This window comes from Scophthalmus maximus, chromosome 12 (genome assembly GCF_022379125.1).
Source record: "Scophthalmus maximus strain ysfricsl-2021 chromosome 12, ASM2237912v1, whole genome shotgun sequence".
Lineage (NCBI taxonomy): Eukaryota > Metazoa > Chordata > Actinopteri > Pleuronectiformes > Scophthalmidae > Scophthalmus > Scophthalmus maximus.
The window spans coordinates 24,952,721-24,976,479 of record NC_061526.1 but is presented as its reverse complement, the minus strand read 5'-3'; the positions used below and the strand labels follow the sequence as shown (position 1 = coordinate 24,976,479).

The following is a 23,759-nucleotide window of genomic DNA, read 5'->3' as shown; positions in this document are numbered from 1 at the left end:
CTGTTACTACACCTGGTCTATTACTTCACCTGGTCTGTTACTACACCTGGTCTGTGACTACACCTGATCTGTTACTTCACCTGGTCTGTTACTACACCTGGTCTGTTACTACACCTGGTCTTTTACTTCACCTGCTCTGTTACTACACCTGCTCTGTTAGACCCGAACATAGAACCTGAGAAAATGAAAATGCTAAACTGAGTGAAACGGTTTAGAACCGGAAACTTCAGCCACGATATATTCCAGTTACTATGCAAAAAAATTATATCTACTATAAAATAACTAAAATATTAATATGAGAAAATACATAGACTACATAGATTTCTAATATCAAATAATAAATAAAATGATATATAATATAAAACATTGAAAATAATAGTATCATATCAGAGTGTATAACAAATAGTGTGTAACGAGTGTTTGGTGTGTAGCTTCATGTTAACATGGTGATAATTAGCCTTCAAATATCAGTGAAACTTCACATCAGGTTTTTATTGTTCAACATGTTTATTACATGTAGCAGTTGGAGGATGTGTGCTCCGTGTTACCATGGTAACCCCTTCGTTTTCCATGGCTGTTGTCCCTGAGAGTCCATGGGTATTTTCATGTGGTTTTATAAAAAAAAAAATTTCAATGTGTCTCCTTGTCATTTGACAAATAATCTGGTGTGTCATCACATTAACGTCACAGATAAAATTATTATAAACTTCATTACAATATTCTCTCAGTTTGGTTTTCTAAATCTTTTTAAATCAATAAAAGCCAACAGACATTTAAAACCTTTAAAGAACATCGCCATGAAAAATGTCAAATATCAAAGAACGATATTTGTCTCTGGGCTGATATGAAAATAGCCCTACAGTTGTAGTTTCATGTCCCACACCAGATCAGCTTGTGAAAGACGTTCCTGAACTCGGTGTTGAAGGCGGTGTAGATGACAGGGTTGACAGCGCTGTTGACATAGCCGAGCCACGTTACCACAGAGATGAGGGCGGGGCTGATGTCACATGACTGACACAAAACTTTGGTGACATGGACGATGAAGAACGGTGTCCAACAGGCCAGAAACACACCTGAGACACAGAGAGAAAGACAGTAAGAAAAACTTGACTTTAGAGAGGTTCAGGTTCAGGTTCAGGTTCAGGTTCTGGTTCTGGTTCTGGTGCTCACCCACGACCACTGGCAGGACCTTCATGGCTTTGCGCTCCCTCCCACTGACTCTGCTGCTCTTGCTGTTTCTTCTTCTTCTCTTTGCAGCGGCGCTGTCCTTCATCTCTCTGCTGAGCCCCTCCCCCCAGTCTGTGACCTCTCCGTACGACACACTGTCCGTCCTCGGGTCACTCTTCGCCACCACCGTCCCCCCGTGGGACGGGCTGAGGTCAGTTGGCATCGTGTACACCACTTCGTCTTTCCTAGTTTTCGTGGTTTCATCTCGCTCTAGAGGTGAGCTGAGACGCAGGGAGAGAGCTGGACCTGGCCGACCCACCTGAGATCGACTCCGACCGCTCCACCGCCGCAGACCTCGAAACATCAAGTAATACAAGAGGAGCATGACGGGACAAGGCACAAAGAAGGAGCAGACGGACGAGTACACCACAAAACGGTCGTTCTCCAGTTTGCAAACGCTCGGATCACGAACCGGCACCTGGTTCAGACCGAAGATGACTGGACTGGCCACGCCCAGAGACAGAACCCAGGTCGCTGTGATGAGGGCCAGCTGACGGACACTGAACTGGTTCCTGTTGTACTGGAGAGGGACCACCACAGCAATGTACCTGTGATACAGTACAGACATTTTCATTTCTCTGATAGTCCCACGTGACTAAAGTCTGTCATCAGATCTAGAATCAAACAAATTGTCAGATATGTTGTGGGACATGTTGGACTCACCTGTCCACACTGATGGCACACAGGTTGAGGATGGAGGCGGTGCACAGCATCACGTCCATGGTCATCAGAGCGTCACAGATGTTGGTGGTCAGTGTCCAGACGCCCAGAAACTACAGACAGACATATAACCTCAACTAACAGTTTTAAACATCCTCATTCTGGTTTCTCACTGACATCTGAGCAGATGTGTTCTTATCAATAACTGTATATAAAGATAATCAATAACTGCATATAAAGAGGATCAGCGACTGTATATAAAGACGATCAGCGATTGTATATAAAGACGATCAGCGACTGTATATAAAGACGATCAGCGACTGTATATAAAGACGATCAGTAACTGTATATAAAGATGATCAGTGACTGTATATAAAGATGATCAGCGACTGTATATAAAGATGATCAGTAACTGTATATAAAGATGATCACTGACTGTATATAAAGACGATCAGCGACTGTATATAAAGATGATCACTGACTGTATATAAAGACGATCAGCGACTGTATATAAAGATGATCACTGACTGTATATAAAGACGATCAGCGACTGTATATAAAGACGATCAGTGACTGTATATAAAGACGATCAGCGACTGTATATAAAGACGATCAGTGACCGTATATAAAGATGATCACTGACTGTATATAAAGACGATCAGCGACTGTATATAAAAAGGTCAGTAACTGTATATAAAGATGATCAGCGACTGTATATAAAGACGATCAGCGACTGTATATAAAAAGGTCAGTAACTGTATATAAAGATGATCAGCGACTGTATATAAAGACGATCAGCGACTGTATATAAAGACGTTCACTGACTGTATATAAAGACGATCACTGACTGTATATAAAGACGATCACTAACTGTATATAAAGACGATCAGTGACTGTATATGAAGACGATCACTGACTGTATATAAAGACGTTCACTGACTGTATATAAAGACGATCAGTGACTGTATATAAAGACGATCAGCGACTGTATATGAAGACGATCAGCGACTGTATATAAAGATGATCAGCGACTGTATATAAAGATGATCAGTGACTGTATATGAAGACGATCACTGACTGTATATAAAGACGATCAGTGACTGTATATGAAGACGATCAGCGACTGTATATAAAGACGTTCACTGACTGTATATAAAGACGATCAGTGACTGTATATAAAGACGATCACTGACTGTATATAAAGACGATCACTGACTGTATATAAAGACGTTCACTGACTGTATATAAAGACGATCAGTGACTGTATATAAAGACGATCAGTGACTGTATATGAAGACGATCAGCGACTGTATATAAAGACGATCACTGACTGTATATAAAGACGATCACTAACTGTATATAAAGACGATCAGTGACTGTATATGAAGACGATCACTGACTGTATATAAAGACGTTCACTGACTGTATATAAAGACGATCAGTGACTGTATATAAAGACGATCAGTGACTGTATATGAAGACGATCAGCGACTGTATATAAAGATGATCAGTGACTGTATATAAAGACGATCAGCGACTGTATATGAAGACGATCAGCGACTGTATATAAAGATGATCAGTGACTGTATATGAAGACGATCACTGACTGTATATAAAGACGATCAGTGACTGTATATAAAGACGTTCACTGACTGTATATAAAGACGTTCACTGACTGTATATAAAGACGATCAGTGACTGTATATAAAGACGATCAGTGACTGTATATGAAGACGATCAGCGACTGTATATAAAGACGTTCACTGACTGTATATAAAGACGATCAGTGACTGTATATAAAGACGATCAGTGACTGTATATGAAGACGATCAGCGACTGTATATAAAGACGTTCACTGACTGTATATAAAGAAGATCACTGACTGTATATAAAGACGATCACTAACTGTATATAAAGACAAGCCAGATACCAGGGGACAATCATGATAATTTCTGCTAAGAGTAGACGTCGTCACTGACACTGACCTCAGAGTAGACATACAGCGGCAGCACCATCACGGCCAGCAGCAGGTCGGCGACCGCCAGGCTGACAATGAAGTAGTTGGTGGCGGTCTTCAGCGAGTGATGGGTGAGAACACTCACACACACCAGGACGTTCCCCAGGATGATGACCAGGATCAGGGGCAAGCCGAGGATCAGAACCAGGTAGTTGTGGTGCCTCAGGTGCAGCTCACCTGCGGCGCCACCAGGTGTCACATCATCCATGATGGAGGCTCCACACACTCAACATCTGGACTCCTCTTCCTCCTTCTCCTTCTCCTCTTCCTCTTCCTCCTTCTCCTTCTGTTTCTCCCTCAGTCGGTTTTATTGGTCAGGTCAAAGCTCAACCTTCATCTCTGTTCATCCTCTTCATCCTCTATTTTCCTGTTTCTCCTTCAGGTCTCCTCTGGTCTGAACTTCTATAAAAATATTCAGCATCTTTTCCTCCTCCTCCTCTCTCTCTCTCTCTCGCTCTCTCTGGTTATTGCTGCACTCTGATTGGCCGACAGTGGGGATGTAAACCCCCCTCTCTCTTTCTCTTCTCATCGTGTGATTCTTTTTATTCTCTGGGTTTTCCTCCTGTTTTTTGTTAATTAAAAGAAGCAGATTCACACAAAACCACAGAGTGAAACATCTTTACTTATAAAAATCTTTATATGTATAGAGGATATATAGTCTATACAGTCGCTGATCATCTTATATACAGTCAGTGATCGTCTTTATATACAGTCAGTGATCGTATTTATTTACAGTCAATGATCGTCTTTATATACAGTCAGTGATCGTCTTTATATACAGTCAGTGATCGTCTTTATATACAGTCAGTGATCGTCTTTATATACAGTCACTGATCGTCTTTATATACAATCAGGGATTGTCTTTATTTACAGTCACTTATCGTCTTTATATACAGTCAATGATCGTCTTTATACACAGTCCCTGATCGTATTTATACACAGTATCAATATCATGATCAATAACATGATCAGAGCAGCAGCTGAGACTCTTACTGATGTTTCCTGTTACAGACGAAGCTCCTCATGTAAATTAGCTGATTGTTATTAGCATTTGTAAGGAAACAGCAGAAAAGATCTTTTATCTTCATTCATGACGTGATTCATACATTATTCATCTCACACACACACACATACACACATTTCATTTGTTTTTTAATGAACAACGGCTGAACAATGAGTCGCTCTGATGTTACAGATTAACACATGAATGTCGACCAATCAAACCTTGTATTTATCAGTTAATGTAAAGTTCAGGTCACAGATTGATAAACAGTGAGACGGGATGACCTCTGACCTCTTCCCCATTGACCTCCAGATGTGTCGTCTGGATCAGTGTCAGGTTAATTTGAATGTTTCTGTTGATTGAGATGATATTTTAGATTTTATCTTTAGTTTGAGTGAATGACCTTCATCATCAGGCACCAAAGAATCTCAAATCATCTGTTAAAGTCAAATGAATTCATGTTGTGGTTGGAACAATGTTTCATTGAGAGAATATCTCTCATTTTTCATATTTGTATATTGGACTAGATGTTTCTGGATGTTGTGACTCTAGAAGAGGTGTTTTCTGGATGACGGTGACATCACAGAAAATAAGCTCTGTGATTGGTTGTTGGTGCAGAACCACACATAAAAAAATCTTTCACAAACTGATAGAGTAGATTTTTATTTTGTTTCCTGTGACGTATTATTCCCTCAGGACCGTTAAAGGACGTCGATGCGTCATCCATGTTATTTCTTTCCAATGCCCTCCGGGTCCCTGGTGGAGACGCCTGCTGTCTCGTCCCCGAACTGCAGGGAGGAGCCGAGGTTGGCAGTGAGACAGGTGGGGAGGAGGCAGTGTCTCAGGGTGTAGCTGCCAACATGAAGGTGAGACAGGTAACGAGGTGATGAAATAACGTCATTCATAGTGTTCGTCTTAATATGACAAATAGGAGAAATAATTAAAGCTGATCTGAGGTGTTTTAGGACCTGGAGCAGAGTTTGAGTCTGAACAGATTAAAAAATGAAGGTTGTTGATCTTTATCTCTTCATCGTCTTCTTCTTCTCTGAATCAGGATCTTTGATCCTTTCATCGAATGAATGAACGAATGAAAACAAAATAATTAAAATATCAAACCAATAATTATAAGATGAAACATAATAAATAATAATGTCATTAATGTAATGTAATGTGGGAGGCTCTGCCCCTGGCAACATCCTTAGCCAATAAGATTAGTGCACAGAAGTCAGAGGTCAGAGGTCAGAGTAGAGGAAGTAAAACAGAGTTGTCTCACCGGTGGAGATGAAAACTGAAAAACAAAGAGACAAGAGTAAACCAGATTGAAACTAAGAGAAGATTTTAAAAGACACAGATTCACTCACATGGTCGGAATCGAGTCTGTGTCGTTCCACATCGCATCACTGACGACAAACAAAACATGTCACAACATGCAGGTCTGGATATTAACATGGAATATTAATACGGAATATGTTCAGGAATATTAATATGGAACATGTTCTGGTTTATTGATATGGGATATGTTCTGACCTCCTGGCGTCGTCCTGCGTCTCGTTGACCCGACGAGACTCGAATCTGCAGACGAAGATGAAAACAAACAGGTTTGATTGTAGTTGTGATATAAATTATAATCCAGATTATATTCTACTAATGGGAAAGAGCACATTTTGTGATAAATTGTCACAAATGTGACAATTTATCACAAAATGTATATAAGATTCTGTCACGACAGCGACAACATCCATGTTTTACAATTAATAATAATTATTAAGAGGTTTAATCTGTTGATCCAGATTCTGAACACAATGTCACAAAGCATTTCATTATCATGAAGAAAAAACGTTATGAATACAAATAAACTTAAAATGTGTAAACATGAAAAGTTTGACTTTGTTTCACGTTCAAGTTCACCTGGTCGAGTTTTCGTCCTTGTTCTGCAACAGCTGGTGTAAACTCCCATAGTCCTGAATGTCTTGTCTGCAGACACGAGACAAACCATCAGGTTCACTGGTCCACAGATTTACTGATTAACTGGTTTGTTTAAGTGTCAGTTTGGATCTCACCTGCTGTGGCTGAGTGAAGGAGGAAGAGGACCAGCAGACACAGACACTGTCGTCATCATCATCATCATCGTCATCATCATCATGGGTGAGAGATGCAGAGCAACACAGAGAGAGAGAGAGAGAGAGAGAGAAATTGGAGGAAACTCGTCCCGACCGCTCTTTATACTGAACCGATCCGAGGTCAGACTTTAACTCCGCCCCTGTTTTTATACATCACGACCTTCAGCCGACCTTCATCTGTCCACAGGCTGAACGATGACACTCGTCAGTGTCGTTTCAATATTTACTGATGTCATCAGCTGATTTCAGCCCTGACCTCTGACCTGTATGTTGGTGTTTACAGTTGTCCCTGTGGCGACAGTTTCAGTACAAGTCAGATAAGACATCAGGTTCATGTTATAATATGTTCATGATTTAATCTTCATCACTGAAACGAACCGACTCAACATCAAAGTCAGACGTGAAAATATTACCTTTTAAAACATAAAATATAAAAAGGCAGATTTTGAAAACTAAAGGATTAAAACCACACGTTCACATCAAACACCATTTATTTCATAAGTTAACAAACATTCATTACAAGACTCAAGAGAAACAAAGAGGAAATGAACTCGGATGTTCGTGGTCGGTTAGGGATAGGGTTCATCGGAAGTCGTCGGCGGAGAACATGCCCTTGGCTCGGCGCAGGATGGAATCCTTGGACGCGTCGTACGGATGCTCTTTGGACGGGATCTCCAGCACGGCCGGGATCGACTGCATGTGGCCGTCGATGGCGTGACGGATCATCTCAGCGATGAACTGGTTGATCAGGATGATGCCGATGTCGTTACGAGCCAAGAAGCTCCTGAAGAGAGAAATTGGATTTGACCAAAACACATCAGTTATTTGTCTCTGATGGAGAGAAAGTTGTGTGATGTATATGTACGGTGGCCCTGAGGGGTCACTGATCCTTAGGGAAACTTCTTCATCAATCTGACAACACACGCTCAAATAGACGGACGTGTTTCCATACAGAGAATTTAATAATTACATCACTTCTTCTAGTTTAATATGAATGAATCTGTAACATCTTTATCTCTTATATTTAACCCTGATGATTCTTCAATATGGGTTGAAGGTCAGAGGTCTTACAGCGAGAGAGAAGTGTGATTATGAATCATAAAGCATTTCATGCTGAATGATTGTGAATCCATCCTTCAAAAAGATTCCATTTCACTCTCATCTTTCTATTGCGATGTGACCTTTGGAGTTCATCTTGTCGTGAGATATGATTTATGATTTATGAACAACACGACTCGTTCTTACTTGAACGTCTCCTCGATCTCGGTGATGCTCGTGTCCTTCTCCACCACCAAGAAATTCGGTTTCCGGTTCTTGTTGAGTTCACCGATCCCACCGAGCAGGAAGCCGGTACACGTGTCCTCGTCACCGATAACGGCGATCAGTTTCCCGCGGCCGGCCATCGCGACGCGTTCAAGGACGAGATTCAACCAAGAAACGGAGAAAATAATTCGGCGTCTTCTTGACAGACCGTCCAGATCATGTGAGGGAGTCAGCTGACGGACACTTCCGGTCTACTTACAGACACCCGCGCCCTCTGCTGGTTAATGTTATTTCATCTCATGAAATAAAATTAATCTGAACTCCAGCTGGAATCACCGACATTCACACTCAGTTTTAATGTTTTCATTATCTTGTTAGAATTTCATTTCAATGTTTTCTCTTTGTTATATTATATTCATAAGAATAAGCAGCAGGCATGCTGCCTTCAGGTGTTCTCTGTAAATCGGTAACTCTCAGGTCTGGTTAAACATCCTGTTGTCTGTACCTTTGGTTCTGTTATTATTGTTATCACACAATAACGATATATGACCATTGATTAATAATATAAGAGAAAACGAGATGAATAAAGATCATATAAGATAAATCTCTATCATCATCATAATCATCACTACGTTAAGTGCTTTGGTGTTCAGAGTGATGGTATTTCCAACAGGCACGAGAACGTCTCATTGATCACGTGAAAAAGTCACAAGCAAGACGGAAGCGGAAGTGAACAACAACAACAACAAGCTGAGAAAAAAAGTAGAAGAAGAAGAAGAAGAAGAAGAAGAAGAAGAAGAAGAAGAAGAAGAAGAAGAAGAAGGAGAAGAAGGAGAAGGAGGAGGAGAAGAAGAAGGAGAGGAAGAATAAATACAAATGGTGGGTTGATACGTGAATGTTTTATATTTTTTAATCCTGTTTAGAGAGTTACTCAACTCTCACTGTGACGTCGAGCCTGTTAACCTGTTATCAGTTAGCCGTTAGCCGTTAGCTTCACCGTGTCCGTCTCGTCCTCAGACCACCGCGGCCCTGACCGCGGGTCTGGACCGGATCCCGGACCAGCTCGGATACCTGGTGATCAGTGAGGACGGAGTTCTGGCCGTGAGTGTTTCATCTCATGAGACATACATTCATGTTCCGGTTTGAATTTTTCAGCGCTTTGGGTTCATGAAAAGCGCTTTAAAAATGTTATATGTTATTATTATTATTATTATTATTATTATTTTAAATAAGAATATTGTCAATGTAGATTCTTGTCAGTCAAAGAAACATTGTTCAGTTCTGATGATTCTTGTGAGCAGTTCAGTGGCTGCAGGATTATTCACTGTCTGATCATAAATACATTATAATTATAAACATTAAGGCAGTGAATGAAAAGAAAATATGAATCTGATTGTTTGTTTGGAGGTTGAACCTCGTTCACATCAGGATCAAATATTATAATTTAATGTTATATTTTTATTATTAATATGTTGAGTTGACGTTTTGTTCCTGATGATTAAAAAAGGTTTTCACTCGATTTCTTCAGGAAAAGTTTGATTTTAAATTCATTGATGTTTGAAACAGTTTTTTTAGACTTTGATACTCAACACCTCGATAGAAAGAAAAAGGTCCAACACACAAATATCTTTCTTACTTTTTAATAAACAACCAGCACAGTACAGGTCAAATGCCTACATTATATATATATATATATATATATATATATATATATATATATATATATATATATATATATATGTATATTAATTCAAAATGTTTAAGTTTTATGTTTCTCTATCGTTGCTTCACGTTGTATAAATAATTGTTACATTTCAATAAAACAACACTGTAATAACTTTGGATTCTGATAATAAGAAGATGAATAATGAAAATAATCATGAGTTAAAACATGAGTCCCCCCTCAACAAGCTTTTTAATGAACGACTAATAATTATCTAATAAATTAATAGTGTAACTGTCAGGGGCCAGAGCTATGATGCAGCGTTTACTTTTAACAGTAGAACTTGTTTTGTTAGTTTTACTGACCTCTGACCTTTGACCCCGGACGTCAGTCGGCAGGTGAGCTGGAGAACGACGAACACACGGCGGGTGTGATGATGGAGATGGTTCGAACGGCGAGTCGCTTCAGGTTACAGGGGTCAGCCGATCCGCCCTTCAAACGCATGTCAGGTAACACACACACACACACACACACACACACACACACACCCCTCCGTAACGTCTCACCTGTGGTCATGTGCTTCTGTCCGCAGTGATTCTGGAAGACTTCGTTTACACGGTGACGGTATCTGGTCAGAAAGTTTTCGTGGTCAAACGACAGAACAACCAACAGGAACCAATCAGCATCTGACATTTGGAGGTCATGATGATGAGGGTCAGAGGTCACAGTGATCAATGTGTGATTGTTGTATTTAACTGTTTGTGTGAATAAAACGATTCATGATGTTTTTTTCTCATTTTGTTGTCAATCAGCTGATCAGTGATTTAATCTTTGTGTAAATCAGCAGAAAACTGAAAAGTGAATCTTTAATGTTTCACTCTCGAGCAGACGGATGAAAAATATATTCAGAAATGTTTGAATATTTTGAACTGGGTTCAAACCCTAACCCTAACTCATGAACACTTGATAATAACTGATGTACCTGACGTCACTTCCTGTTAGTCCGAGGCTGGATTCAGATCGTTTCCTCTCTACTGGTCCTTGACCAGATGTTATGATTTATATGCAACAGTAACTTACATCTGGATCATATTCGTACTCTTCTATTTCTTCTTCTTCTGCAGATTGAATCGTTGACGTTCGTTCATGACGCGTCACATTAAATATCGCTGCCGCAATGAATTGTGGGTCTGTTTCTCCTTTCGTGTCACAAAGGAAGCTCCAGGGTGTCCTCTGCTAAAGGAGATAGGATAGGAAGCATTGAAGCTCCTTTCCTAAGCACTTAGAGAATCTGAACATTATCATGGTGCTGAGGAAACACTTCAAGATTTAGGAAACTTCCTCAGCAGATTTGACAAGTGGAACACAACCCAGACCAAATGGAGATATTATTATTTTTATTATAAATCAGGTATTGTTGTCATAGACTTCTATAGGAACCAGCAGCGCGTCGCCCCCTGCTGGTCACTCAAGACGTTCTGGACCCGCTGCCTACGTCACGTTTCATAAACCGTCTGCTTTGGACCTGATTCGGTTTAAAACGCGAATCTTTATTGAATTGTGTGAGTTTGTCAGTGTGTGAATCTTCTGTTATAAAAAAAGTTTCTACAGACTCCTCTGACGCTGCCGCGTCTCGTATCGTCCACCAGAGGTCGCTGTTGTCAGTGTGTGAATGGGGATCGGAGGAGGACTGATGGAGTCCACGGAGCTCGGTCGCGATGAACCCGTTTGACGGCTCCGGTTCTCCGCGACACGAGGAGCCGGCGGACGGCCGGTGTCCGTGGTCCCGCTTCACCTCCTGGCTGGAGTGCGTGTGTGTCGTCACCTTCGACCTGGAGCTCGGACAAGCTATAGAGGTACGGCGTTAGCTTAGCATCGTGCTACCTCCAGGGTGATACGTGATCACAACAGACCGACTCACCCACCGCGAAGTACCGGGCTTCGGGAACGGGTCCGGGCTGTCGGTCATGTTGTGACAACGTGCAGAAAGCTCTAATGCGTCATGTATGATGAACAATGTTCTTCATGAGGAACCTTAAGTCGATTCTTTTGTAAGTGCACATCCCATGTTCTCCACTGGGGGGGGGGGGGGGCTCTTCTCCATTAGAGTAGCACTTCATCATGTTCTTTCACCTGTAGTAGGACCATGTCCACGTGTTCTTCCTCTGGGGCACTGCCATGTAGAGAGGACACCTCACAACAGAACCCTTTTCCATTGGAAGGGAACCTCACAAGGCATCAGGTGTTCTCCTGAAGACAGGTTATCACATGTTCCTGCTCTGAAGAACCTCACAGGTCATCAGGTGTTCTCATGAAGACAGGTTATCACATGTTACTGCTCTGAAGAACCTCACAGGTCATCAGGTGTTTTCATGAAGACAGGTTATCACATGTTACTGCTCTGAAGAACCTCACAGGTCATCGGGTGTTCTCATGAAGACAGGTTATCACATGTTACTGCTCTGAAGAACCTCACAGGTCATCAGGTGTTTTCATGAAGACAGGTTATCACATGTTACTGCTCTGAAGAACCTCACAGGTCATCGGGTGTTTTCATGAAGACAGGTTATCACATGTTACTGCTCTGAAGAACCTCACAGGTCATCGGGTGTTCTCATGAAGACAGGTTATCACATGTTACTGCTCTGAAGTACCTCACAGGTCATCGGGTGTTTTCATGAAGACAGGTTATCACATGTTCCTGCTCTGAAGAACCTCACAGGTCATCGGGTGTTCTCATGAAGACAGGTTATCACATGTTACTGCTCTGAAGAACCTCACAGGTCATCAGGTGTTCTCATGAAGACAGGTTATCACATGTTCCTGCTCTGAAGAACCTCACAGGTCATCGGGTGTTCTCATGAAGACAGGTTATCACATGTTACTGCTCTGAAGAACCTCACAGGTCATCGGGTGTTTTCATGAAGACAGGTTATCACATGTTACTGCTCTGAAGAACCTCACAGGTCATCGGGTGTTCTCATGAAGACAGGTTATCACATGTTACTGCTCTGAAGAACCTCACAGGTCATCGGGTGTTTTCATGAAGACAGGTTATCACATGTTACTGCTCTGAAGAACCTCACAGGTCATCAGGTGTTTTCATGAAGACAGGTTATCACATGTTACTGCTCTGAAGAACCTCACAGGTCATCGGGTGTTCTCCTGAAGACAGGTTATCAAATGTTACTGCTCTGAAGAACCTCACAGGTCATCGGGTGTTTTCATGAAGACAGGTTATCACATGTTCCTGCTCTGAAGAACCTCACAGGTCATCAGGTGTTCTCATGAAGACAGGTTATCACATGTTCCTGCTCTGAAGAACCTCACAGGTCATCAGGTGTTCTCATGAAGACAGGTTATCACATGTTACTGCTCTGAAGTACCTCACAGGTCATCGGGTGTTCTCCTGAAGACAGGTTATCAAATGTTACTGCTCTGAAGAACCTCACAGGTCATCGGGTGTTTTCATGAAGACAGGTTATCACATGTTCCTGCTCTGAAGAACCTCACAGGTCATCAGGTGTTCTCATGAAGACAGGTTATCACATGTTCCTGCTCTGAAGAACCTCACAGTGCATCAGGTGTTCTCATGAAGACAGGTTATCACATGTTCCTGCTCTGAAGAACCTCACAGGTCATCGGGTGTTTTCATGAAGACAGGTTATCACATGTTCCTGCTCTGAAGAACCTCACAGGTCATCAGGTGTTCTCATGAAGACAGGTTATCACATGTTCCTGCTCTGAAGAACCTCACAGTGCATCAGGTGTTCTCATGAAGACAGGTTATCACATGTTCCTGCTCTGAAGAACCTCACAGTGCATCAGGTGTTCTCATGAAGACAGGTTATCACATGTTCCTGCTCTGAAGAACCTCACAGAGCAGCCAATTGGGAACTTCGTCTCGTTGTCACTGAGAGTTTGGATTAGTAAAAGGGTGAAGTGATATCATACAGCAGAGATGAGATGTGTCTCTCACTGAACCATGTACCTGTGACGTGTGTTCAGCTGTGGACACTATGATGTCATCAGAGACCTGCACTGTTTCTTTAATAATAATAATAATAATATATTGGATTTATAAAGCGCTTTTCAAGCACCCATAGCTGTTTCTTTGTGTTGCATTCACTGACACTGTTTGTTTGTGTTGCGTTCACTCACACAGTTTGTTTGTGTTGCGTTCACTGACACTGAAGTGACAGTGTTTGTTTGTGTTGCGTTCACTGACACCAGTCTTGTAAAACTTGTGTTTGTGTCTGTTTCCAGCTGCTGTTTCCTCCAGATGTGAAACTCACCGAGAAAGAGGTAAAATATTCTTCTTCTTCATCGTCACTTCATCAGTTAATTGATCATCATTAGTTCATCGATAATCAGTTCATCAGTTCATTGATCGTGGTATTGATTATGTTGGTTATGATCTGTCGTCAGAAAACCACTATCTGCTACCTGTCCTTCCCCGACTCGTACTCAGGTAAACTCCGATTAGGCTGATGAGGCTGACCTGTGCTGGAGGTCAGAGGTCACATGTCCCGTCTGTTATTTCCCAGGATGCCTCGGGGACACTCAGTTCAGCTTCAGGCTGCGTCAGTCAGTGGGTCGCAGAGCGTCGAGGTCCAGAGAAGACATCTATAACCGAGACGCTCCGGTCACACTGCAGGTGAGAGCTGATGGCTGATCAATCACCGATCAATCACTATCAACAGCTGACAATTAACATTCAACTGTCACTAATGTTTTTCTAATTCTGATATACATTTTGATTATAATGATGTTGAGTGTGAGATTCTCTTCAGGAAATGAATTCTGGGACATCAATGACTTCCTGTTTGTCCGCACCGTCTCTTGTGTCCTCAGAAGGAAGTGTCCCATTTCTGTGGTTACGTCTATTTCAGACAAGTGAAGGACGTAACAGTAAAGAGAGGATATTTCCAGAAGGTGAGGTCGCTTTCTAACTCCAGGACGTTGTCTAACACCTGCACTATTTATCACCCGGTCACTGTCTAACACCTGGTCACTCTCTAACGTCAGTGTTAGACAGTGACCGGGATTATGACCTCATAGATTCAGATCTCAGAGGTCATGAACACCAATAGGACCCTTCCATTAATATTTATGATTTTATGTTATTAATTAAAATCCTTTGATGCAGTGAACTTTTCTGTTAAACCAGGTCAGGCTTTTCACAATAAGACCGTTTTCACAGCTGTTCACTTTGTCATGTGACACTTGAGTGACAGGTGTCTGATCAAATGAGCATCTGTGTTTCAGTCTCTAGTGTTGGTGTCCAGGCTGCCGTACACTCACCTGTTCCACTCGCTGCTGCAGATTATCGCACCTGAGTTCTTTGAGAAGCTGGAGCCCTGCCTTGAAACTGGTGAAGTCATGATAACATCATAACCACAAACCAATTGGAACAGAGCACTGAAGTATCACCTGACCTCTTTTACTCGCCCTCACAGTTTGTAACGAGATTGACCAATGGCCTTCACCTGTGCCTGGAATGACCCTCAACCTGCCTGTGATGGGCGTGGTCTTACAGGTGAGATGAGGGGGTGTGGTCTCACAGCAGTGACTTAACACAATGCATGCTGGGTAGAAATGTTATGAAACCAGCTGCAGTCAGACAGAAAAGCTGTTCTGAACCACCTATATGTCTTCATACACCTGAACCCCTCACCCTGTATGTGTTCATATTAAAAACACAAGGTCAGGACAGGAAGTAGAATGTGTCAGACCTAATTACAGAACTTTACTATTCTGTCTTCTCCATGGTAACAGGTTGAGGCTCATGGGTGTTGAAGTATTGATGTGAGATAACCTGTAACAGCTGATATGACTTTGCTGCCCTCTAGTGTTCCACCAGAGTGTCATTCTGACTCAGGCCTGTAGGAGGCAGTGACGTTTTAGTTTTGTTTTTCAGGTGAGGATTCCTTCGAAAACAGACAAACCAGGAGGAAGTCCAGTGAGACAGACGTCTTCAGAGGTCAGAGGTCAGGCTGTTTGTCCTCCAACTGTTACAAGTTTCTTTTTAAATAGAGGTTCATTTGAATTCTCTTCCTCCTCAGAACCTGCTGCCTTTTCCGACTCTGCTGCCCACCGTCCACGAGCTGGACCTGTTCAGGTAAGACCTCACCTTCTGTCACCTTGTGTCACCATCAGTCATGTGACTGAGTCTGACCTTAACTCTTACCTCTGACTAGGAGTTTCCAGTCGGTGCTGATCCACCTGCAGATGCTCTGGGAGCTCACGTTACTCGGCGAACCGGTGGTTGTCATGGCACCATCTCCCACCGTTTCCTCGGAAACGGTGCTGGCTCTTGTCAGGTGTCTGGGCGGCCGATCAGAATTAATTTTCAATATTATACATATATCTATATATGATGTCAGAGGTTTTTTTTGTTGCTATGGTAACAATGTGCGTCTCCTCAGCTCCATCAGTCCTCTGAAGTTCTGCTGCGACTTTCGTCCTTATTTCACCATCCACGACCCGGAGTTCAGAGAGTTCACCACCAGAACCCAGGCCCCGTGAGTCACCTGTCTGTCTGTCTGTCTGTCTGTCTGTCTATCTGTCTGACCTCACCTGTCTGTCTCTCTCCTGTCTGTCTCTCAGACCTCACGTGGTCCTGGGCGTCACCAACCCATTCTTCATCAAGACGTTTCAGTCGTGGCCTCACGTCGTCAGACTGGGGGAGATCAGGATGACAGGTACTTTGTCTTCTGCTCTTCTTAGTCCAGATTATTTATCCTCCTCTTCTTTTTTTGATTTTCACTTTTACATGACATGACATCACATCACATGACATCACATCACATCACATGACATCACATCACATGAAATTACATCACATGAAATGACATCACATCACATCACATCACATTTGTGTATCAGATGCATTTGTCCTCTTTTCTCCGTTCAGACTGAACCTTCGTCCATGAATCATTAAAACAGGAAACACAATAAAACAACAACAGTTTTTATGAATCATCCACCTGTTGATCAGGTTCAATGGATCTGATCTGATCAGGATCTGAACTAATCAATAAAGTTAATGTCATGATGTAAAATAAGTTTCTTATCATTTTCAGGTGATTTACCGAAACAGTTGAAGGTGAAAAAACTTTCCAAACTGAAAATACTCGACACCAAACCAGGTAACGAGTTGTGAGTCTCTCAGTGTGACGAGTGTTGACTTTGTTATTACTTTGAGATTGCTTTTAGCATTCAAAAGTGCTCTATAAATTAAATTTATTATTATTATTATTATTATTATTACTGTTGTTACTATTGTTGACTTTGTGCTGACGTTGTGTGTCTTTAGGCATTTACACATCCTACAAGACGTTTCTACACAAAGACAAGATTCTGGTTAAAAGACTGTTCAAGGTGAAGCAGCAGAACATGACCTCATCATGTGACATCATTGAAATTGAATAATTGATGGAGTGGATGCTGATTTAGGAAGACGGAAACCGTGGATGTCTTAAGCAGAAGTATTTTATTATAAGAGCTCAATATTGAGGAGACTTCCAGTTCGCTACACAGATCAACAGGTTCACAGTGTTCGGCGTCCCAAGATAGTCTCCCCATGCCTGGTCTCTGTAGTATATATAGCTTTGAGTAATATCGTCATCTCCCCGTGACTATGACACCTCGAGAGAGACTTCCGCTGCTCAATGATTGTTTCAGCTTGCCATAGAATAGATGACCTTCCTTGGTGCCATCATCACATGACCTCATCACGTGACCAGTGTCTGTCTGCTTGTTCAGGGTTTCCAGAGGAAGCGGCCGTCAGAGGTCCAGAGCGCCATCTTGAGGAGACACCTGGTCGAACTCACTCAGAGCTTCATCATCCCGCTGGTGAGCCATCGGCCAATCACATCGCTGCGTTCTGTCTTCTGGTCGTCTGATGTCCAACCCCCGGCTCCTCCGGTCACGTTGTGTTCATGTCCTCCAGTTAATTGGAACTCTGAGCGCTCGTCAGTACTTTGACGGTAAAGTCATGATACATCGAAGAAATCATGTTAACCTGAGTTTTGTCTGTCAGGAGCGCTACATGGCGAGCCTGATGCCTCTGCAGAGATCTGTGACGCCTTGGAAGGTAAACAGGAAGTGGCTCATCATTGATGATGTCTGACTGTGCAGAGATGATGCCTGACTTATTTTGTACTGGTTCAGACTCCTCCTCAGATCCGACCCTTCAGTCAGGATGAGTTCATGTTGACTGTGGATCACACCGGGCCTCAGCTCACCTCCGGGCTCAGAGGTGATTGGATGGGACTGTACAGGTGAGTCCGTAAGGTGAGTCCGTCAGGTGTGAGCAGCTCGTCATCACACGCCTCTTATCGGTCCACAGGAAGTTCTTCAAGTCGCCCAACTTTGACGGTTGGTATCGTCAGCGCCACAGAGAGATGAGTCAGAAACTGGAGAGTCTGCACCTGGAGGTCGTCTGTGACGCCGTGAGTTGTAATGTCATCACACGTTGTCACACAGATGTTAAAACACCTGGATGCTCTAACCCAGATGTTTTGGATCCTTCAGGACCTGGTCGGTTGGACCAGAGACAAGTCTGAGGTGGAGATCGTCGATCTGGTTCTGAAGCTCAGGGAGAAACTGGTGAGTGAAACAGGGTCACTGCTGAGACCACGAGTCCACATGCAGCTGTGGAATTCTTCAGATGTGAACCTTCGGTTGACGTGACGGACAGGAAATGTTTGTCTTTCAGAATAAAGCTCACCGGCAGCAGCTGCAGCTGAAGGACGGAGTTTCAGACAAATTGGAGACTTTTATTCTCTCGATCATCAGGACACTTCCTGGAGACCTGCAGACGGAGCTGAGGACTCACTGAGTTCTCGTATCATCATAATAATAATGTTATAATAATACTAATGTTTTAAGAAGTAAAATCTGAATCTTGATCACAAGGTGTCGTTTATCTTCTTTCTGCTCAATATGGTGCATTGGCACCTCCCGGAGGTCACGGACGTCACGGAAACGTTATGTTTGTTTTAACTGTAAAATTTACTCAAGAATTTCAGACTGAAATTCTACAAAGTTCGTGAAGCAGGAAGAAAAAGTTTAATTTCAATAAGCAATGAAAAATATACATCTCAATGATTTGAAGGTCATGATGATCTCATCATATAAGTTTAATATGTTCATATACAGTTTGTACAGAAGAACTGAAACTTTATTAACACAAGATCAATCAAGAGGAGGAACCAGAGAAAAAACTACTTTACTAATACACCCAGATTATTGTTTGTTCTTCCGGTGTTTTACTTCCTGTTGGTCCACCAGGACGAGGTGTTTTTTCTTCAGGTGTGTTACTTCCTGTTGGTCCACCATGTCGCCCCCTGCAGCCTCAGGACCTGGTGTTTCTCCTGGGGGCTGAAGTGCAGGATGGTGAGTATGGCGGTGAGCGTCTGCTGCCTCTCGCTGGCGTCGTGAAGCGTCAGGAACTTGTAGATGACATTCTTCAGGTACTCCATGTTGGCGCCCTCTCGGCTCTGGTCACGGATCAGTTTGTCGAGTCGTCCTCGCAGCTCCGTCACCTCCTCATCGTGCCGCTCTCCGTTAGCGATGAGCCGAGCCTGCAGCTGGTGCAGGTCCTCCTCCAGCCGGTGTTTTTGCCGCCGCAGGCTGCCGACCTCCACCTCCTTCCTGGACAGCTGTTCGGCGTACAGCAGCAGCGTGGGTTCGGCGGGCGCGACTCTCTGCAACGCCTGGCCGACTATGTCGCCCTCTGTCTCGGGCTCGGGCTCGTTTGCCTCGACACGGTCGTTGCTGCGGACGAGCGCGGCGGCGGCGGCCCGCAACCTCTCCAGCTCCAGGTCCTTCTCGTCCAGCAGGGCCATGGTCCGCTCCCTCTGTTTGTGAAGCTCCGCCTCCAGGCGCAACAGCTCGTCGCGGTGCAGCGCCTCCGCCCGCTCCACTTCCTGTCTGTGGCTCTGCTGCAGCAGCGCCGCCTCTTGCTGCCGCTCCTCCAGCTCCCGGCAGTGTTGGACTTTGTCCTCGTCGCTCTGGATCCGCAGGTTGATGTACTTCTCCTTCAACTCCACCAGCTGGTCCCGGACCTCCTCCAGCTCTTTGGCCTGGCTGCCGTCTTTGGTGTTCTTGTTCTTCAACACCACCTGCGCTCGCAGCTTGTAACGTTCAAACTCATCCTTCAGCTGCCGCAGCTCCTGCTGGTAGACGAGCGCGGAGGCTCTGTCCCCACCCGGCTCCGCCTCCGCCTCTGCCAGGTCCCGGAGGTTCTGGTCTGGGTTCCTCTGAGCTGCCAGCAGCAGCAGCTTCTTCACTTTTCCCAGCTTCTCCTTCAGCGCGCTGACGTCCAGCTGCGACTCGTCCAGGCCGAGGTCCGAGGTGGACCTGCTGGAGGCGGCGATGGCCAGCGTTTTGTTCTCAGTGTCCAACTGCAGGATCCGGTCTCGGAGTCTCTGAGCGGCCTGCTGGTCTCGCTGCCTCGTCTTCTCACAGGCACCGAGCAGCTCCGACAGCTCTGACACTCGCTGCTCCAGACCTGCGATCCGGATCTCTGCAGCCTGAGCACGTTCACGAGCGCGTTCCTCCACTTCGCATGCCTGAAAATACAGAGAGGGAGTTCAGACTAGAACCTGCCTGGTCTTGATTCATGTCCTGACCTGGTTCTGTTGGGTTCTATGGATCCTACCTTCCTGGTCTCGGTGTGGATCTTCTTCTGGAAGTGGTTCTTCAGTTCCGTCAGCTCCTGCTGGAGCTCGTCCACTCTGGGATCCGGTTTCTTCTGGTCTGCCTCTGCAGCCTGCAGCCTCCTCTTTAGCTCATTTCTCTCGTCCCTCACCTGATTCAGATGAACTTCGGACTCCGCCCCCCGGTCTGCGGCCTGTGATGTCATCAAGAGGGCGGTGTTGGCGTCCTGCAGGTGGAGTTCGGCGTCCTGTCGCAGGTCTCGTTCCTGCTGCAGGATCCTCTGCAGCTCCCTCAGCTGCTGCACGTGGTCGCCCTGCTCCTGCTCGCGCTCGTGCTGCTGCGTGATGATGCGAGCTCGACCCTCGGCCAGCTGCAGCTGCAGCGAGCGCAGCTCCGCCTCCTGCTGCGTCGTCACGGTGACCAGACGCTCCTGCAGCTCCTCCACTTCCTGCTTCAGCTGACGCTTGTCGGCCTGGAAACTCGCCTCCATTCGAGACTTCTCCTGCGTCACTGTGGCGAGAGCGCCAGTGAGGGTGCTCAGTTGGCTCTTCAGCTGGGCGAGTCGACGCTCCGCCTCCAGGCTCGGGAGGGGCGTGGCCTGTTGAGTCTCAGCTCCCACACTGCTGGTCTCAAGCTCCGCCCTCTCGGCTCTCAGCGTCTGCAGGACAGAAGAGTCCATTCATATTCAACACGTTTCATCACGACCCAGTTGCACTTTGAGCTCTAGTTTATATTTAGATATATTTAGAGATATATTTTATTTTTTATTCTATATATTTTTCTATATTAATGTCCGGTCTCACTCTGACAATGTCTGACGTGAAAAGTCAAACTTGTGTGAGTGTTGCTCTGGTCACATCTCGTTTCTTTGTCGTGTGATTTAATGAATTTGGAACTGAACGACGTTTCAAACGTACCAGTTCTCCCTGGTCTTCCTCGGACTGGTCCCCTCTGGTCTCACTGGACGTGTCTACGCTGTCCTCGCTGTGCAGCGAGCAGCCGTCCTCTGTGAGGTCCGGGGCGGTGCTGGTGGTACTCTGACCCTCCTGGGTCACGGTCAGGACCTTGAGACTGGACTCCAGAGCCTCCTTCTCCTTGAGAAGACTCTTGTAGGCCTGGACCACGTCCTTGAAGCGGCTCTGGTACTGGACCAGCTGCTTCTTCTGGGCCTCGACGGAGTCCAGCAGCTCCTTCCGACTGGGCCCGCCTACGAAACTCATCCCGAACTTCTCCATGACTCCGTTCGTGTTCAGGTCCAAGTCCGATCAGAACGGTTCCATCGTCAGGAAAAGAACTTTCTGAAATGAGTCACATTTCATCAGGAGCTGGGACAACATCATAGGCTAACAGATAACATCACTGACCACATCACTGACCACATCACAGACGAACAGACAACATCACTGACCACATCACTGACGAACAGACAACATCACTGACCACATCACTGACGAACAGACACATCACTGACCACATCACTGACGAACAGACACATCACTGATGAACAGACACATCACTGACGAACAGACAACATCACTGACAAACAGACGAACACACACATCACTGACGAACAGACAACATCACTGACCACATCACTGACGAACAGACACATCACTGACCACATCACTGACGAACAGACAACATCACTGACCACATCACTGACGAACAGACACATCACTGACGAACAGACAACATCACTGACCACATCACTGACAAACAGACGAACACACACATCACTGACGAACAGACAACATCACTGACCACATCACTGACGAACAGACACATCACTGACCACATCACTGACGAACAGACAACATCACTGACCACATCACTGACGAACAGACACATCACTGACGAACAGACAACATCACTGACCACATCACTGACAAACAGACGAACACACACATCACTGACGAACAGACAACATCACTGACCACATCACTGACAAACAGACAACATCACTGACCACATCACTGACAAACAGACAACATCACTGACCACATCACTGACGTACAGACAACATCACTGACGAACAGACAACATCACTGACCACATCACTGACGAACAGACACATCACTGACAAACAGACATCATCACTGATGAACAGACACATCACTGACAAACAGACATCATCACTGACCACATCACTGTCCACATCACTGACAAACAGACAACATCACTGACGAACAGACAACATCACTGACCACATCACTGACAAACAGACACATCACTGATGAACAGACACATCACTGACAAACAGACATCATCACTGATGAACAGACACATCACTGACAAACAGACATCATCACTGACCACATCACTGTCCACATCACTGACAAACAGACAACATCACTGACGAACAGACATCACTGACCACATCACTGACAAACAGACATCACTGACGAACAGACAACATCACTGACGAACAGACATCACTGACCACATCACTGACAAACAGACATCACTGACGAACAGACAACATCACTGACGAACAGACATCACTGACCACATCACTGACAAACAGACATCACTGACGAACAGACAACATCACTGACGAACAGACATCACTGACCACATCACTGACGAACAGACACATCACTGACGAACAGACAACATCACTGTTGATCGCTGCCACCAACGTCCCTCCGGCTCTTACCTCATTAAACGGTTCTTTTCATATAAAACAAGTTTTTAAATTGTGAACAAATAAAACTCTTGTAAACATTTTTACTTGTCAGCCACCGGCCGCCATGTTGAACTGAACCGGAACTGAAGGAGGGGGAGGAGGCGGGTATTCAAGGACGCGTTCATGGTCATCCGGATTTTTCACCACAACCACAGACTTGTTATCATAAGGTTGATTATTGATCGAATGTTATTGTTATTAAATAATTATTCTTGTCTCCTATGTAAAAATACTGGCGGTCAAAATCAAAGTGTATCAACACTAACTAAGTTCAATGACTCAGTTTATGAAACATACAATAGAAACGAATCAGTAAAAGTAATTTAGTGATAAAACATAAAGATGTGTTACCCGGTTTACTTCTGTGTTTTCAGTAACAGTTGATGAAGATGAAATCTTTTTGTAAATTGATATGTTGAACTTGTTGTATGTGAATAGAACATATTGTTTTA

At 44.2% G+C, this 23,759-nt stretch overlaps 5 protein-coding genes across 7 annotated transcripts; 2 read left to right on the top strand and 3 right to left on the bottom strand.

The window, feature by feature from the left end:
- Nucleotides 1–28: 28 nt before the first annotated feature.
- drd4-rs (dopamine receptor D4 related sequence) lies at nt 29–4,508 on the bottom strand. The gene is made up of 4 exons (XM_035618997.2): nt 3,873–4,508; nt 1,891–2,000; nt 1,171–1,775; nt 29–1,073 (listed from the first exon to the last, which is right to left on the bottom strand). Exons 1-4 carry the CDS (start codon nt 4,110–4,112, stop codon nt 871–873), a joined length of 1,158 nt encoding a protein of 385 aa, XP_035474890.1. The 5' UTR covers nt 4,113–4,508; the 3' UTR covers nt 29–870.
- Nucleotides 4,509–7,500: 2,992 nt separating this feature from the next.
- LOC124850874 (V-type proton ATPase subunit F) lies at nt 7,501–8,535 on the bottom strand. Its single transcript, XM_047336530.1, has 2 exons — nt 8,273–8,535; nt 7,501–7,811 (listed from the first exon to the last, which is right to left on the bottom strand). Exons 1-2 carry the CDS (start codon nt 8,428–8,430, stop codon nt 7,610–7,612), a joined length of 360 nt encoding a protein of 119 aa, XP_047192486.1. The 5' UTR covers nt 8,431–8,535; the 3' UTR covers nt 7,501–7,609.
- Nucleotides 8,536–9,098: 563 nt separating this feature from the next.
- LOC124850875 (ragulator complex protein LAMTOR4-like) lies at nt 9,099–11,110 on the top strand. Of its 2 annotated transcripts, XM_047336534.1 has the most exons (5): nt 9,099–9,169; nt 9,308–9,391; nt 10,345–10,462; nt 10,546–10,667; nt 11,078–11,110. In XM_047336534.1, the coding sequence occupies exons 1-4, from the start codon at nt 9,167–9,169 to the stop codon at nt 10,641–10,643; spliced, it is 303 nt and encodes a 100-aa protein (XP_047192490.1). In that variant the 5' UTR covers nt 9,099–9,166; the 3' UTR covers nt 10,644–10,667; nt 11,078–11,110. The 2 variants fall into 2 exon arrangements, with proteins under 2 accessions (XP_047192490.1, XP_047192489.1); XM_047336533.1 differs by lacking the exon at nt 11,078–11,110 and having other exon boundaries at nt 10,546–10,738.
- Nucleotides 11,111–11,599: 489 nt separating this feature from the next.
- On the top strand, nt 11,600–18,868 carry dennd6b (DENN/MADD domain containing 6B). Of its 2 annotated transcripts, none has more exons than XM_035648038.2 (20): nt 11,600–11,809; nt 14,220–14,258; nt 14,382–14,424; nt 14,501–14,610; nt 14,811–14,888; nt 15,222–15,327; nt 15,413–15,492; nt 15,874–15,936; nt 16,019–16,074; nt 16,154–16,276; nt 16,382–16,477; nt 16,563–16,657; nt 17,039–17,104; nt 17,272–17,336; nt 17,721–17,810; nt 17,998–18,051; nt 18,129–18,238; nt 18,307–18,409; nt 18,492–18,566; nt 18,676–18,868. In XM_035648038.2, the coding sequence occupies exons 1-20, from the start codon at nt 11,672–11,674 to the stop codon at nt 18,796–18,798; spliced, it is 1,713 nt and encodes a 570-aa protein (XP_035503931.1). In that variant the 5' UTR covers nt 11,600–11,671; the 3' UTR covers nt 18,799–18,868. The 2 variants fall into 2 exon arrangements, with proteins under 2 accessions (XP_035503931.1, XP_035503925.1); XM_035648032.2 differs by having other exon boundaries at nt 14,808–14,888.
- Nucleotides 18,869–19,005: 137 nt separating this feature from the next.
- On the bottom strand, nt 19,006–23,424 carry gcc1 (GRIP and coiled-coil domain containing 1). The gene is made up of 4 exons (XM_035648019.1): nt 23,278–23,424; nt 21,539–21,919; nt 20,623–21,279; nt 19,006–20,533 (listed from the first exon to the last, which is right to left on the bottom strand). Exons 2-4 carry the CDS (start codon nt 21,854–21,856, stop codon nt 19,277–19,279), a joined length of 2,232 nt encoding a protein of 743 aa, XP_035503912.1. The 5' UTR covers nt 21,857–21,919; nt 23,278–23,424; the 3' UTR covers nt 19,006–19,276.
- Between the last annotated feature and the right edge of the window lie 335 nt (nt 23,425–23,759).

Coding starts and splice junctions, on each gene's coding strand:
- dennd6b (XM_035648032.2), top strand. CDS start 11,672: ATGAACCCGTTTGACGGCTCCGGTTCTCCGCGACACGAGGAGCCGGCG. Junction 11,810..14,219: donor AGCTCGGACAAGCTATAGAG/GTACGGCGTTAG, acceptor GTCTGTTTCCAG/CTGCTGTTTCCTCCAGATGT. Junction 14,425..14,500: donor CTTCCCCGACTCGTACTCAG/GTAAACTCCGAT, acceptor GTTATTTCCCAG/GATGCCTCGGGGACACTCAG.
- LOC124850874 (XM_047336530.1), bottom strand. CDS start 8,430: ATGGCCGGCCGCGGGAAACTGATCGCCGTTATCGGTGACGAGGACACG. Junction 7,812..8,272: donor GAGATCGAGGAGACGTTCAA/GTAAGAACGAGT, acceptor TTCTCTCTTCAG/GAGCTTCTTGGCTCGTAACG.
- LOC124850875 (XM_047336534.1), top strand. Junction 9,392..10,344: donor GTGAGGACGGAGTTCTGGCC/GTGAGTGTTTCA, acceptor CCCGGACGTCAG/TCGGCAGGTGAGCTGGAGAA. Junction 10,463..10,545: donor GCCCTTCAAACGCATGTCAG/GTAACACACACA, acceptor TTCTGTCCGCAG/TGATTCTGGAAGACTTCGTT.
- drd4-rs (XM_035618997.2), bottom strand. CDS start 4,112: ATGGATGATGTGACACCTGGTGGCGCCGCAGGTGAGCTGCACCTGAGG. Junction 1,776..1,890: donor TGTGCCATCAGTGTGGACAG/GTGAGTCCAACA, acceptor ACTGTATCACAG/GTACATTGCTGTGGTGGTCC. Junction 1,074..1,170: donor GGTCCTGCCAGTGGTCGTGG/GTGAGCACCAGA, acceptor TCTGTGTCTCAG/GTGTGTTTCTGGCCTGTTGG.
- gcc1 (XM_035648019.1), bottom strand. CDS start 21,856: ATGGAGAAGTTCGGGATGAGTTTCGTAGGCGGGCCCAGTCGGAAGGAG. Junction 21,280..21,538: donor AGGAAGACCAGGGAGAACTG/GTACGTTTGAAA, acceptor TCTGTCCTGCAG/ACGCTGAGAGCCGAGAGGGC. Junction 20,534..20,622: donor TCCACACCGAGACCAGGAAG/GTAGGATCCATA, acceptor CTGTATTTTCAG/GCATGCGAAGTGGAGGAACG.